The sequence below is a fragment of the Sceloporus occidentalis genome, unplaced genomic scaffold (genome assembly GCF_023333645.1).
Source record: "Sceloporus occidentalis isolate IW3139 unplaced genomic scaffold, rSceOcc1.0.p SCAF_6, whole genome shotgun sequence".
Lineage (NCBI taxonomy): Eukaryota > Metazoa > Chordata > Lepidosauria > Squamata > Phrynosomatidae > Sceloporus > Sceloporus occidentalis.
The window spans coordinates 50,515,391-50,532,075 of record NW_028316986.1 but is presented as its reverse complement, the minus strand read 5'-3'; the positions used below and the strand labels follow the sequence as shown (position 1 = coordinate 50,532,075).

Below are 16,685 nucleotides of genomic sequence, written 5' to 3'. Positions count from 1 at the left end.
CACTTATTGTGGGAGACATTTGGGTCAGCTGTAGCTTCCAGGTCATTTGGAAACCTGGACATGAAAGCATAAAGCATACTAAATTGATGGAAACAGTATTTACTTTCTTCTCTGCATGTTTTCCTGGAGGTGATTTTTCTTTCAAAAGTGGTTGCTGATTTTAAATGAAAGGAAAACTGAAGACTGAAGCAGAATAGTAATAGCAATAGCAAGTACATTTCTATACCGCTTATCAGTGCACTTAAGCACTCCCTAAGCGGTTTATAAATTGTAAGCTAATTGCCCCCAACAAGCTGGGTACTCATTTTAGCAACCTCAGAAGGTTGTAAGGCTGAGTTGGCCCTGAGCCCCTGGCTGGTATTGAATTCACAACCTTTTGGTGATATAGGGCAGGCGGTGCCACTATTGAGTGGCACCGCCCACATGGGGGGCATGTTGATGATGTGTGGGCATCTGAGCGCCCATACATCTCTTCCAGGAATCATCGTCATAAGCAGGGGTAGGCAACCTGCGGCCCGCGGGCCGGATGAGGCCCGGCAAGGCCTTGGGATCGGCCCCAGCCCGGTCCTGCCGCCGATTGCCACTGGGGCCTTTGGGGGGCAATTGTCCATAGAAGCCTCAGAAACATGCATTTATATTAACATTTTTTTAAAAATCAGCAAATTTTTTCGTGTGTCCTCCATTTTTTTTAAAAAAGTGTCTTCAATTTGAAAATTTTGTCCTACATTTGTCCTGGTTTATTTATATATTTAAATTTTTTTAAAAAATTAATTATTTATTTTTTGGCTTCGGCCCCCCAGTTGTCTGAGGGACAGCAACCCGGCCCCCGGCTCAAAAAGGTTGCCTACCCCTGGTCATAAGGGCTGCAATGCAGCTCTTACAATGTCACAAAAAGGAGCCACTCCTGCTCTGAGGCTAGGCTCTACTCTAATGATCTGCCTGAAATTGTGTCCTTGTACATCAGCTCCATCTTCACAGATGACAGCAGGGATAGACAATACTGATTTCAGCAATTGGCAGTGAGTATGAAAACTATAGGTCAACTAAGTTTGGTATAAATAAAAGGAGCATGGTCTTTTGCTCATCTCAACAACCTGAAGGCTAGTAGCCTGTTGATTCTTACTCTCCAGGCTCCAGTTCAAATGAACATTCTTATGTAATAAGAAGGCTTACTCTGTGCCTTACTCTAGATTACTTTAGACTCAGGGGCCCGTTACAAACGGGCGTAAAGTACGTCCTGGGGACGTACTAGGGTTAGGGAAAGTGCGTGCCATAACCCTAATACGTCCCCAGGACGTACAAAATGGTGGCGCCCATTCCACACAGGGGCCACCATTACGACGTCACAAATGCGCCGCCTCCAAATGGGGCGATGCGGACGTGATGTCTTTGCGCTGCGTGAGAGCGCATAGAGAGCCCTTTCCGCGGCGCTAGAAGGAGCTCTGAAATGGAGCTCCTTCCACAGTTTGCGTTGCACGGTTTGCGTTGCTGGCCTTTAGACGGCTGCGCCAGCGACGCAAGGGAGAAAGGGGACGCCCCAAACGGGCAGTCTGTAACCCACCAGAGACTGCCATTTTTTCCTGGCTCTAACAACAATTCAGTCTAGATACTGAGTCCTGCAACATTTCCATTAGAATCTATATTTTAGGCGGGTGACTAAAATGGTGAAGAGCCCTATGAGAAACGACTTAGGGAGCTGGAGATGTTTAGCCTGGAGAAGAGAAGGTTAAGAGGTGATATGATAGCCCCCTTTAAATATTTGAAGGGTTGTCATATTGAAGAGGGAGCAAGCTTGTTTTTGGCTGCTATAGAGAATAGGACCCGGAACAGTGGATGTAAGCTCCAGGAAAAGAGATTCCACCTCAAGATTAGGAGGAGCTTCCTGACAGTAAGGGCTGTTCGACAGTGGAACACACTCCCTCGGAGTGTAGTGGAATTTCCTTCCTTGGAGGTCTTTAAGCAAAGGCTGGATGGCCTCCTGTTGGGTATGCTTGGGTTGACAGTTCCTGCATGACAAGGGGTTGGATTGGATGGCCCTTGTGGTCTCTTCCAACTTTATGATTCTATGATTCAAGGTTGTTGTTGTTTTTTATTTTTTTAAAAAAATGCTTTCAGTAAAGCCAGCAACAAGAGATTGAGTGCAAGTAGGAAGGCACTATACATTCCTGAACCCAGCAGAACAGTTTTTCCAGGGGGCTGCTCTCCCAAGTGCCAGTTATTGTTTGCTGACTCCCAAAGAGTCAATATTTATTTCAAAATAAGTATTGTCCTTGAGCAATGATTTTATACACTTCAGTACTTTTTTTCTCCTCTGTAAAAAAACCCACAAAATATTAGAACTGTAATAACATTCTACAGGTTGGCCTGAATTTTCGTGCATAAGAGGCAATGTGGAACATGCTAGGAGAGGAAATGTTTTGTGAAGCCACCATGTTTATTGTTTGGGGCATTCTATTTGCCCCTTGTTCATAGATGCTTCTTTCCCTAATCAGTGGCATTGGTGGCATTTTGTTAAAAAGAAGAATGGCTGGTTAAATGACGATTTTACCACAAAGTAACCTCCCAATCATTTTCAAGCAAGAACAAATATCTCAATGGATGAAAGATTTTAAAAACTTTGTTTGGAAAGGTGGTAGACCAAGAATGAGATGGGTAACACTGAAAGACAGTAAAGAGAGAGGGGGTCATGGTCTACCACAGGGGTAGGCAGCCTTTTTGAGCCGGGGGCCGGGTTGCTGTCCCTCAGACAACTGGGGGGGGGGGGGGGAGCCAAAAAATAAATAATTAAATAATTTTTAAAAATTAAATAGATAAATAAACCGGGACAAATGTAGGACAAAATTTTCAAATGGAGGACACTTTTTTAAAAAATGGGGGACACGCAAAAAAATTGCTGATTTTTAAAAAAATGTTAATATAAATGCATGTTTCTGAGGCTTCTATAGACAATTGCCCCCCTTGCCCCCCGCTTGCCCCCCTTGCCCGCCGCTTGCCCCCCTTGCCCACCTCCTCCTGATAGGCCAAAGGCCCCACGCCCTCATGCAAGAGGCCAATGCTCTGGCGGCAATCGGCGGCAGGACCGGGCTGGGGCTTGTCCCAAGGCCTTGCCAGGCCGCATCCGGCCCGTGGGCCGTAGGTTGCCTACCCCTGGTCTACCACATCTTAAATTGTATATGTGGGCTTGCAATTTATGCTGGATTCAGGAATGGATAAAACTGGATAACAAAAATCTATTGAATTTAGAAGGGACAGGTTTAATACATGGTTGGCATGCCTATTTATTGTACGAAGGGAAAATAGCATATAGGTGGTATTTGACACCTTTGAAACTTAAAAAAATATATAAGACAAAAGATATACAGTGTTGGAAATGTAAAAAAGATCCTGGCTCACTATATCATATGTGGTGGGCATGCAAGAAGATTAAATTTCTGGAGAAAAATACATCAAATTATTCAAAAAATATTCATGATGGATTTTGAGATGAGACCAGAATTTTACTTGCTGAACATGACTTCAGCTTTGAATAAAGATATAGAAAGCAAACATTGGAGGGTACTGTTATATATGGTGATGGGAGCAAGACTGGTCATAGCAAAAAATTGGGAAAATAGTGCTCCACCAACCCTAGAAGACTGGTCACAAAAACTATTAGAACTAAGAGAAATGGATAGACTCACATATATGGTTAATAACAAAGGTGAATAATGAAGAATGGTTACCTGTATTGCAGTTTTGGGAAAAGAAATACAATATTTAAAAAGACCTAATGTTGTAAATTTATCAACTGATGAAATCAATATAGATGGGAACTCTCAATTAATTAAGCTAGAAGTGAAGCCAAAAATTGAAAGCAGTAATGCTGGAATACAGCTAAAAAGTATTTGTGGCAATTGTATGTAAGTAAAAAGATACAGAGATTTGACTAACTCTCTAATGTATATGATAACGTTTTGAAAGAATTTGTAAAAACAAAGCACATTGTATATAATGTAAATATTTATGTGAAATAAAGGGGGGGGGGAGGAAAGAATGGCTGGAATACTCTAGTCTATAAGCTACTTAGCTATGAAACTACAGAGTGGGAATGTGAGTCAGCTGCTGTCCAATACGTGGGGACTGGGGGGACTTTCACAGTGCTACATGTTCCCTAAAGAATTGGATATGTAGATACTATGAATATGAACCAGCAGTTATGAATATGTATGCCTAAATTACACATTTGTAACTGTCTTAATGAACTCTAGCCAACATCTCAAGTGATCAGGTTTCACTATGAAGATATGTCACCATGCAGCCATATAATGCAATAAAATATCATGCCACCATATTAGATTTACACTCACTTTGGCTTAATGAATTTGATTATTTTGTTTTGCAATCAGTCCCATCAATCACCCAAACTGGGGCAAATATGGATCTAGTTTTTTTGATGTTGGGATTATATCTATGAAATGTACCCTCTTTGTTTCAGTTTAGTACTAAATATTCTGTTATAGGGAATCCTCAGTCCTGCATAAAGGGAGAAGTAAAGGTTCTTAATGATGTTAGAACAGGAATTTGGCTGGATGTGTATCTAATGGTGGTACTTTAAGGAAAAATTATTAGCTAATCAATTACCAATGAGAATGGCTCCCTTGAATCCATATATCACATCAAAGGTCATGTGAATCCCCAAATGATAATAACTTCAAACAACTCTGACTATTAGTAAATAATTCTCTCTTTTTATAGTCAAGATGCTGCAAACATTGGCACATCTGTGCTGCCATTTAAAAACCAAATGCATTCTTCAAGGGCAATGAAAAAAGCAAATTAAAAGATGCATCTAGAAATAATATGGAAGAATACTACTGATATTAAAGTTGTAATTTCTCCTTTCTAAAAAAATCCATAAAGAATTTATTAAGTGAAGCACATACAATACTGCTCTATTTCACATAACCTGCAGTATTTATTTCTCAAAATTTAATAGGTATAGTCATTGTCCACAGTGAATTGCTTACAAATCTTAAGTAAACCATAAGAAGACAATAATTGCATTCTCTTCCACTAACTATATATCTGTGATTAGATTATCATAAAGTCTACTGATTTAGGGTACAATCTATTGAGAGAGACAGTTAGCAGGTCTCAAATGAAATAAATGGAAGTAATACAGAAGTACTTTACAAGTTTGACTCACTCACAGAAGTACTTTACAAGTCTCCCCCCTGCCCCCCCCCCCCCCCACACACACCTCTTAGGAGCACTCTAGGAGCACTAGAGCATTTTAAAATCAGATACATTTGATTCTGCAATAGTGGTAAAAAGAGAAGCTTCTCAAATTAGTTTTTAATTAATTTCACAATAACTTATAGATTTTATTCTCATGACTTCCCACCATAGGCATACAAACATGTTCTTATTTACTGTCTTGGGAGTTTAGTGCACAGCAAAATAAAACTACTTACTGCTCCCGAATTCAAGCCAAATTTGGGCTGCCCCCTTGTTTTATCACATGGCTTTTGCCCCCAAAACCACCATCCAGGTACAGCCTGGCTCCAATACTGTTCCCTGAACTTGCTTTAGTTCAAAGTTGGAAAGCTTTGTTTGGCACAATTTTTGTATAGATTTTATTGCTTTTGTCATGTAGTGTTTTAGAAGTCTTATTTCCTCAACTAATTCCCCTGCTTTGGTAACTGGCCTAAAACTGTAAGGAGGATATATGATTTAAAATGAGGTTCCAAAGTTTAGCTAGCAGGCAGAGCAGTGTTAGGCTTAGATTGGTGTTGAGGCTCCCTTCTGATATTACAATTGGCACTGACATAGATACATTAACAATTTGTATCTGTAGGGAGAGGCGGGAAATAGAAATAAAAAATTATTATTATTATTATTATTATTATTATTATTATTATTATATTATCTGTATTTAGTGCTTCCAGTGTAACATCTGAGTGGGAACAGAATCATACAATCATAAACTGAATGCACCTGAGCCAAATGCATCTCTCTGTAGTGAAGATGCAAGGCAGGGGCAACAGTTCCATCCTGGGACACATGTTCTATGTATAGAAGGTCCCAGGTTCAACTCCTGATATTCTTAGTGAAAAACATTGTGAGTAGCAGGAGTAATAGACTTTTGTTTGGGACTTCGCAGAGCCTTGGAAAGTCATTGTAAAAATTCTTTACTAAAAGGTACCTGCATATGTATAGATTTTTTGTGAGGACATTAATCTTAAACCAGTATGCAAGCAACACATATACAGCTGCTCATCAGAGGTTGTTTTTGTTTGTTTGTTTATTATATTCGTAACTCACTTTTCCAAGATAGCAAACTGCAATAAAAATAATGTAGCAAACAATATAAAATTGTCTAAAAATCACACATGAGTATATAAAATTAATAACCAGTGAAAATATTATTAAGAAATAAAAACACATTAGAACATAAGCAGCAGAGAAAATAAATAAGCAAATTATTTCTGAACAAGTCTGGCCAAGAAAACCCCACAATAGGTTTGCTTTAGGGTAGCCATAATTTGGGATGACTTGAAGGCATACAACAACAAGTAAAACAAATACCTGTATTTATAAAATGCCCATCAGTGGAAGGCATCCATGAGGGTGCTAGACAAGCATACTTTGACAAGGAGTTCTGGTCTGTACATAGATACTGTACATAGCTCTTGCTCCAGGTCTTCCAAAATGCCTACAAAATGGAGGGCTGAGAGAAGCACACCTCTGGATGATGTTAGTGCTCTCCCTGGATTCTGTGAGAGAAAGCAGTCTCTCAAGTACTTGAGTCTTATGCTATTCAGGGTGTTATACCAGCACTTTAAATTTTGTCCAGGAACAGACCTGCGGCCAGTGTATTTGTCACAAATTCCAGCTAGTACTGGATGGTGAGCAGTTGCACATAGTTCCCAACCAATTATTAGTGGAGGAACCACCAGTGCCACTAAGCACCACTTGCCTTTTGACCATGATGTCAAAAGCATCTTGTGAAATTACTTTATAAGAATAAATGTCTTGGTACCGCTAAGACTGGTTGAATCCTTCTACCGCTCAAATTGTAAATGGGAAGTTGCAATTTTTCTTAGTTCAAGACAGTGCTATTCTACATGCTTGATTGATTGACTGGCTTGCTCCTGTTGATTCCTTTGCACTTCATTTTTAGGTGAAAGCTCGCTTGATTAAAATGGGCCATCTTAATTCTATGAACATCTTTCTTCGCCAAGAAATTGACAGAATGCAAAGGGTTATCAAAATAGTCCGAAGCAGTCTCAATGACCTCAAGCTAGCCATAGAAGGAACTATTATTATGAGTGAGGTAACCAAGAGTATTATATTATGTCACTATTCACTTTCAAACTAACATGTTGCAACTCAACTCCAGAATTTGTTTTTGATTTGTTCAGAATTTAAGAGATGCACTTGATAACATGTATGACGCTCGGATTCCTCAAATTTGGAAACGTGTGTCCTGGGATTCGTCCACACTGGGATTCTGGTTTACTGAACTTCTAGAGAGAAATACCCAGTTTCGCATCTGGATATTTGAAGGCAGGCCAAATGTATTTTGGATGACTGGATTCTTTAATCCTCAAGGTATGTACTGGAAAGTTCAGTCTAACTGTAAATTGTTCTATAACTACAGTCTGCATTACTTTGTTATACTTACTTTTTTAATAGAGAGCTTGGACAAGGATTGTATACATAGAATGGCTATTTTTTAAACTCCATGACAGGAAAAAAAATCATTTTTGATATATGTCTTGTTCAGTTTTGAGGAGAAAAAATTGCATCAATCAATCTTACCTGATGGTAAAAGCTGTTTGAAAAAAAGAAGTTAGCTGGCCACTCTAAGAGGCAGTGGAATTCTGTATTAGATTCGACTAGATACACTTTGAGCTGCCTTCCAAGTCTTTGATTCAATAAATGTAGCTCTTCCATTTATTTTAAATATCTGACGATTCAGATTATTGTGATGGCCCTTAGTAACCAGTCTGGCTGTCATTCTGACTATCCATCTTATCTGGATGTAGTTTTTTTTCTAAATTGCAAATGTTTCCATGACATGACTTCCACTGGACAAGTGTTGTTGCTGCTGCTGCTGCTGTTGTGTTTTCCCCCCAAAAAACCAGACAGAATATAATGTACAGTACATTATGGCAAATAATGAGATTGTTTTTCAGATCTGGGTGGGCCCTCCAGATGTTGTTGGACTTTTACTCTTAGCATTCCTCATCATTGGTTCTGCTTGATAGGATCAGTGGAAGTTTCAATCCAACAACATCTGGATAGCTGCAATTTGCTCATCTTCAAACTGGATGCATTCATATCACACATCGCCTGTTGGTATTTGGTGTGCCCCGAGATAGCAGATAGTCTTTTACATGGGCTTACACATGCTGATTTGTTGTTTCTAGTGAACAGAAATTCTGCGGCATTTCATAAGACAATAAAACCAATTTTGGGGGTGGACTGAATATGAAACCATGTATTTTCCATGCATTCTGGGCATCTTTCCTCTCCTCCAAAAGAATTTTAGACATCTTTGGTAAGCAAAGGGGAGTGCTAAAATCTATCAGGGAGTAAAATCCAAGAGAAAGGAAAGGCAAATGTAATAACTCATTTGTGATCTTCAGTGTTTTAATTATTACTTTTCATGTACTGAGTTAGACTGGAGGGGCTTTGAGCTCTATGGCCCCATACAGACAGGCCAAAATAAAGGTGCTTTGGGTCACATTGGAGGTACGCTGTTTAAATGATGCATGCATCCCAAGAGTCCAGAAGCTGCACCAAAGCTTCACTCCCATCCTTAGGACTGGATTGTGACTTTGGTGCGGCTTCCGGACTCTTAAGACACATGCATCATTTAAACAACATACCTCCAAAGTGACCCGAAGCAGCTTTATTTTGGCCTGTCTTTATGAGGCCTAAGTTTCTGATTCATTTGAGGTAGCATTTCCTTTTATTGTGATGAATTGATTGATATTGTCTTATTCTTAAAAGCTTTTTTGCTTCTGGTATAATTCCTACTGAAAAGAAGAAGTTTGTAATCTACAAATTTAAGCTGTGTGTAGCATTATAGATCTCTAAATATCAAACACAATCCAGAGTATTTCTGTGATGGTCTAATACACAGATCCTACTGTAATGAGGCTTTCACTGATTTAAGCAGTTTTTCAGATCCTTAACTGCTAGGTGCTGCTATTATTAACTATTCAACAGCCATTGATGAAGTTTATAGTTCTATGTTTCTTATTTTCTCATTTCTTCTTATTGATTTATCTTTTGCTAGTAACTTTTTGTTAAGAATTTTAACATACCTTTTATATAATGACTGTTGTTTGAAGACACATAACAGGAACAGTATCAGACTTGCTTTGTTCTATTATTTTACAGGATTTTTAACAGCTATGAGGCAAGAAGTGACTCGAGCACACAAAGGATGGGCACTGGATACAGTTACTCTACATAATGAAGTCTTGAAACAAGTTAAAGAAGAAATCACAGCAGCCCCCCCTGTACGTATGGCAAACTCAGAGCCTGGAATTGAGTAGTTACAAATAACATGTTACTTAAATTTACAGTAATTCTTTTCTGCAGTAACAAACATAGGTTATGGTACAGTTGTAAATTGCTAAGGGCTTATTTTAATCCCTTTGTGGTATAACAGTAACTTTTTAGTTACATTTATAGTAGCAGGTTGTGTGACCTCATTAAACCCTGGATCATGTTGTGCCTCTGCCTCTTGCTCTGTCATGGGTGTTGAGTTGGTAATGCTTATAGCATTCAGATGTTTCTTTTTAAAAGTAACAACTGTAGTTACTTTTGAGGAATAGGAAAAAATAGAGATACTTATCAAAATTGCAACTGTAACAGTAACTAATTACAGGGGAAGCTTGGGACTATTTCTGTAACTAGTCAACTGAAGTATATTTTCTATACTCTTTTGGAATACATTCTAGTGCTACTTGTAGATTCTGGATACTTTTTAAAATATTAATTAAATAAATACTGTAATAAAGAGCAAATTTTAATTTGCTTTTAGATGTTTTTTAATGGTGGAAGAAATTACATAATATTCTCATTCACACACACACACACTCAATGTGCTCCTCCCTGACACCAAAGGACGGATGGCAGAAGAGGTTTATGTTGTTGCAATGAGGAGGAACTGAAGGGTGGTCCACCCACAATTCAAAATATCCTCTCAGATGTTCTTTGAAAAACCGGAGGATTGCATCTTAAAATTGTGCCAATGCATTCTCTTTCTACATCCCATGCTTGTGGTGTTCCCTTAAGGAATGGTTGGAAACCATGCAACCAGATTCACGAACTCAAGAAGTCTTTGGTTTGATCCATCATGGTTCCTCCTATGGTCTTATTCTATCCTTTCTCGCCTTCTCTCTGTCTGTCTCTCTCACTGTTTCTCAAGATACAGTCCTTTAGAAAACTGATTATTATTATTCTTTGTGATGAATTCAATATGTGAATATTTTTCATTCCCATTTGGTGCTGTTCCAGAAGTTTTATAGACTAAATTTCTTTATTGTTTCAAACTTTGCTGATTATACTGTAACTTCTGTTGAATGGGCTAAGCCACTGCTGTAATTTCAAAACAGACACTTTTCTATGCATAATAAACATCCATTCTTTTCACACAGGAAGGAGTATATATTTATGGATTGTACTTGGATGGAGCTGGATGGGATAGACGTAATAATAAACTCACTGAATCGACAGCAAAGATTCTTTTCACAGTGCTCCCTGTTGTGCATATATTTGCAATTAATACAACTGGCCCAAGAGATCCTAAACTCTATGTTTGTCCTATTTACAAGAAACCAAGGAGAACCGATTTGACCTACATTACAGTAATCTACCTGAGGACAACTGTATCACCAGATCACTGGATTCTGAGAGGTGTGGCCCTCCTATGTGATATCAAGTAAACTGTGATCTTTGTACTATGACTAAACCTCCCACTAAAATATGAGATACATTGTTTAAAAGGATACACAAATTTATTCCCCACCCCTATTATGTTTAACTGTTCTCTTCCTACTTGTCCAGCTATTTTCCCTGGCTTTATAATTTCTAGCAGTTCTGCTTCATACAATTCTGTTTTGGTGATCTGACTACTGTGAACTGTATTAAATCTTATGTGCTAAAATACAGTCCTTTCCAGTTGTTTTATTTTATTTTTAACAGATGCACTTAGTCCAACAGACTAACTAATTACTACGATATTTAGATAAAATGTTTTAGGCCCAGAACAGATAGGCCAAATAAAGTGGCCTTTGGCCACTTTGGAGGTATTGGCAAAGTGGTCCGAAGCCATGCCTATGCCGCCCCTTGGTCATTTGGACTGGAGCAAAAAATAGCTGGGATAATCTGGCTCCTGTCAATGCAAGGTGGGTCCTCTGGCCGCAGCCTGCTTTGGGAGTGGGCTGAGCAGTTAGTGCAGTCTTGATCTGCTTCTGGCCAGAGCGGACTCGGGTGCTCCTTCTTGGTTTGTGAATCAAATTATCTGTCAGAAATAAAGGATGTAAATTTACAAAACTGTAATTTGCAAATACTTTTTTTTAATTTTTGAAAAGGATACTTGAACCCATGACCCACATCCAGAATTGTACATGCTCTTATGCAAGTTTAATTGGACTGAAGACAATACAATTCACCCACCTGAAGTGTAAACAAAACAAAACTTAAACGATGTGTAAATTAAAGCCAGCATATGAAGGATAATAGTTGCTACTCGAACATATTTGGAGAATTCTTTCTAATTTTTAGACTGAAAAGAAAACAAGTTCAGAAACTAAGGACTTGGAAAAATAAAAAGTTCTTCACGGCCTCTGTGACTAACACAACCAGCCTTTCCTGCACCTCTGCAGTGCCTTTTTCAAGAGCATTCTGCAACATTCAAAAAACGTTTTAGGGGCATTTTGGAGCACAAAATTGTTTGATTTTGGGGTGGGGGGGAGGAACAAGAGCCTGAATGCACCCTGTGGTCCACACTTTGTCCATCCTTCAGTTAGACCTTCAAGTGTCATATTTATTCATTCCCAGATAAGTGACAGGATCTCTCTTTCACCTAATTAAAAATTATTTCATTGCATGGATTATCACACTTTGTCTACAGCAGTTGTGAGAACTAATATTAATATAACAATCTTCATTAAATGGCTATGTCAGATAATTTATTTTAAGTGACTTGGGACCATATGTCATGATGACCACGATGTAGAGGAAGTCATTTGCTACCTTAAACAGGATATAGTTTTAAATGTCTTTAAATCTTGTTCATGTTCAGTTTTTTCTGTTTCTTACAGAACCATTTGGTATAGCAAGGTTTTTTTTTACAACACTTGTCACAACACATCTTTATGTAAATTAATCTGTAGACACAGCATAGGCAGTTGACAGCAGTGCTAAATCAAACGTATTGACATGGAATTTATGCATTCACAAGTGGTGGACTGTGAAAATATTTTGGGTTAAGAGAAGGAGTGTGGAATTGGTCTTAGATCAAGCATATATTCTGAGGCAGGTTCTCATCCCCTATAACTGTTTAAACTATGAAATATATATTCTGATTCCAATGCCATCAGCACTTTTTTGCATTTAAAAACATTCTGTTGAAAAGGGGAATTTGGACTCAGAATGGTACATATCCTTTAAGGCTAATTCTGTTCATAATTGCAACTGAAGAACCATGCTTTTCCTAGATTTCCCTTTTAACAGGAAGAAACTGTTATAGCCAAACTGTACTATATATGCTATGCAACATCAGCTTATAAAAAGCAATCAGAGAAAATGGCATCAGCCTGAACCAGTGTTTATGCCAAGGAAATACTCCAAGTCTTAAGCCTTTAATTGGACTGGGAAACCTCTATGACAATTGTCATTCTGAATGGAAATAGGAAATTCCTCTAACGCACTCTCAGGAAGTAATTATCAAAAGAGAAGGGAACTCAGAGTGTCTGCTGTCAGGAAACAGACATTTATATATAAAGAAAACTATGAATGAATGAATGAAAATTTATTTATATACTGCTATTCCTATATAGATTATAGCGGTTTACAACATAAATGATACAATTATAGCAACATATATCCCCAACAGTGTAAAGAAACTTCCCATAACCAATTAAAAACTGTACAAAATACTCTAAAAAACCATTATATTACAACCGTAAAACCATACCATTAAAACCATACAACAAAATAGCTGGATCAAACAATACGCGAGAGGGGAGAAGAAATAGTATTAAGGCACATCCAAAAAAGGCTGCTTGAGAACTAACTGGGTGAATTAGGGGTTAGGAAAATGGAGCTAGTTACGATAACCAGACTTTGGAAATCTCGCCAACATCAACCATTTTGACCATGAATTCACACTGCTCAAAATTATAGCAGTTTCAAACTACTTTAACTGCCTTGGCTTCATCCTTAGATCTGTAGTTTCATGAGATACTTAGAATTCTCTGGCAGAGAGCTCTAACCTTTTATTTCATAAGGTTGCACTATAGAACTCTAGTAACGTCACCAAACTACAAATTCCAGGATTCCACAGGGGGGGGGGGGATAGCAGTTAAAGTGGTATCTGACTGCTTTAATTCTGCCATGTACATAATAGCCATAAATGCAGTATCTCATCTATTATTTGTGGTAAGAGAAGAAAGATGGACTGATTTGTACTTTTCGAATCTTCATTTATTACAGTTGTTTTGTTATTGCCTTTTTTATTAACGGAAAACTTCCTTTGTGAAACTCCATTCTTTTACAGGTCTGTGCCTGTGTTTCTATATCCAGATTAAAAGGGGTCTTCTAAACCCTGACTAGGAACACCTCAACTGTAACACCTGCTCCAGGTCCTATTTGTCTCTATCAACAGTGAATTGTCACTTTTAACCAGGCAGCCATTACCTGACTATGAACGGGAAATGATCCTGCTTCATTTCTTTTCCTAGGTACAGATTTTAGTCCTCTCCAAATGATTAATTTGAACAGCTTGAAGTAATGTGCTCCATGTCTCATAAGTCTTGGCTCTCAAGCAAGGTGTTATAGCATTTAGTGATCTCAGGGGCCCTCTGTTTCTGTTTCCAATTGTCGCTGTAACAAATGAACTGAAAACACATCTATGATCTATCTGCTACAGCTACTGTTTAAAAACTCCCTAAGAAGATGTTTTTAAATACAGTTATCAACAGGAAATCAGCTAACCCTAGAGGAATGCCCCAGATCAATCATTTATCAGAACACTTGGAAAAGTTTTTCTACCGCAGACAAAGACAAAAAAGGTAGCCAAATAATCAATTTAGAGCTCCTTTAGAGATGGAGAAGAAATTTCCCCATAGTGCAAAGTCATCTTGAATGATATCCTTGGAAGCTTTCATAGGTTTTGGAGGTCAAGATGCAGGACAATGTCTTGCAGTACTTTCTTCTTTATGAATTGAAGGTAAATTTGTACTACTTTTTTACGTGATAGGTCAAGCAGGATGCACAAACTTACACTGTAGGAAGTCCCCACTCCACCCCATATCTGGCGCAATGGTGCACTGTGATTCCTCCAGAAACAGTAACAAGTGCTGAACTGAGGACTAATACACACATTGTGTAAAATGGGAAAATAATGTATGTATTTACAAGACCGGTTTAGCACATTTCATTCCAATTGGCAAGGGGATCAGACAAGGCTACATTCTATCACCCTATTTGTTCAGCTTGTATGAAGAAAGTATCATACGATTATCAGGTTTAGACTCAGAGGGAGGAGGAATGAAGACAGAAGGAAGGAACATCAACAATCTAAGATTTGCAGATGACACCATACTACTTGAGGAAAAATCACAAACTTGGAACAATTACTAAAGAAGGTCAAAGATGAAAGCGCAAAGGCAGGCTTAATGTTGAACATAAAGAAAACAAAAATGACTGCAGAAGAAATGCATAAATTCAACCTTGACAATACGGAAACTGAAATAAAGATTTCCCATACCTTGGATCAAATGTTAATCAGAATGGAGACTGTAGTCAGGTACGCAAAAGAAGACTGGGAATGGGAAGGACACCCATGATAGAACTAGACAATATCCTAAAGAGTAGCGATATACAAGTGAACATTAAAATAGAGATATACAAATTTCAATCCATTGTATTTCTCCTCCTCCTCCTCCCTCCAAACTTTTTATGTGTAAAATTTACACATGCATTTAAATACTGAATTTGCTTAAATAAAACTTCTAATTTGAACAATTTTATTTCCTATAAAATATTAAAATATGAATAAATATGTATGTGTGAATGAAAATACACATGCTAAATAAACAAAATATTTTTATTCATATACTCTGTTGACAGGGGGGAGGGGGAGAGAATTGACATCCACATTTTGATGTAAAGGGGAGTCCTAAGGGTAAAAAGTTTGAGTACCACTGTAATAAGCCACAGGAGACAAGTAAAGAGGTTGCTGTTTAAGGGTAATCAAATACTCTGACAACATCTATCAGTCCCCCAAAATGAAAGAAATGTTCTGCTGGATGTCACTGAGAGAGCACAAAGGCTGAGGACAGAAATGTGGGGGAGGCTGCATCCATTTCTACCAAGGAGTATGCTTCATCGTGAGTTCTTAGTCACGTTTGATCTGACTCAAGATGAGTTTTTCTCACCTTTTTTCAGATGATCTTCCATTGTTCCTCAGCACTCATATATTTGATTTCTACAAGTCCCACTTCACACATTTCTGCCAAAGCAGCATCCAAAAAAAGGGCAAAAGTTATTTCTTCTCCATCTTCCTGCTTCTGGATAAAAAAAAATGAATTGCTTGTGTGAGACACTGGTCACAGCTGGATGTCTGTCTAGACTACTGTGGCTACAATGTCCTCCCTCACTCCCCACCTTGGCTTCGGTTTACTGGTACCACACCAGCTTTGTTGCCAATATCCTTGTTTTTATTAAGCCAGAGTGCCTAATATACAACATGTGTTCAACTGGAAAGCAAAGACAATAAGTCAGGATATTACCTCTTGCTCATCTGCCCCTAATTTATTAGCTTCATTTGTTAACTGCCATGAAGCTGCAGTCTTCACACTTGGACATGATAGGAAAATTGGGATCTTCACAATGAAGTCAGCGTGGATAGGAAGAAGAGAGGTGCTAGGAAGGAGAGTGCATGTTGGTTTCACAACCTCAGGACTTTATAATATGCATGCTCCTGTCTGGAAAGATGAAAAAAATTTTTGATATAAAAACCAAATAACCAGATCTATTTTCAATATAATGCTGAAAATGGACCTGGTTATTAAAAGTAATCAGAATGAAAAATAGCATTCTTTTCTGAGCATAGTTACCTTGGACTTGAAGAATTTGCAGTTTAATTGCTTTGTTTCACAAATACTGCTGTGTTAGGTATTTCTCAGCAAAAGCAAGTAACATCTCCTTGTCATTTCAGAGCCACAACAATGCCACCTTTTTCTATTAATCACTGGTATCAAGAAATAACCCAATGCTACTATCCCTAAAGAACCAACATATTGAATATTTCTTAAAATAAATTAGGATTGGAATTTGACTCCCCCTCCCCCCAAATTTCTATTAACAACATCCAGCCCAGCACTCACTGATTTCAGTAGTAGATAATTAAAGCATATGCTCAGTTCAATGAGACTGTACAAAACATAATTTAGCCT

The 16,685-nt window shown here is 38.2% G+C and overlaps 1 protein-coding gene across 2 annotated transcripts in view; it reads left to right on the top strand.

Annotated features, from left to right (window-relative positions):
- DNAH8 (dynein axonemal heavy chain 8) overlaps positions 1-11,147 on the top strand; it is a 203,483-nt gene extending 192,336 nt beyond the window's left edge. For both annotated transcript variants that reach the window (XM_089529590.1, XM_089529589.1), the window contains 4 exons: positions 7,163-7,315; positions 7,404-7,593; positions 9,394-9,515; positions 10,659-11,147. In XM_089529590.1, coding sequence (XP_089385716.1) covers positions 7,163-7,315; positions 7,404-7,593; positions 9,394-9,515; positions 10,659-10,946 — 753 coding nt within the window. In that variant the 3' untranslated portion in view covers positions 10,947-11,147. The remainder of the gene's footprint in view (positions 1-7,162; positions 7,316-7,403; positions 7,594-9,393; positions 9,516-10,658) is intronic.
- The last annotated feature ends 5,538 nt before the right edge of the window (positions 11,148-16,685 follow it).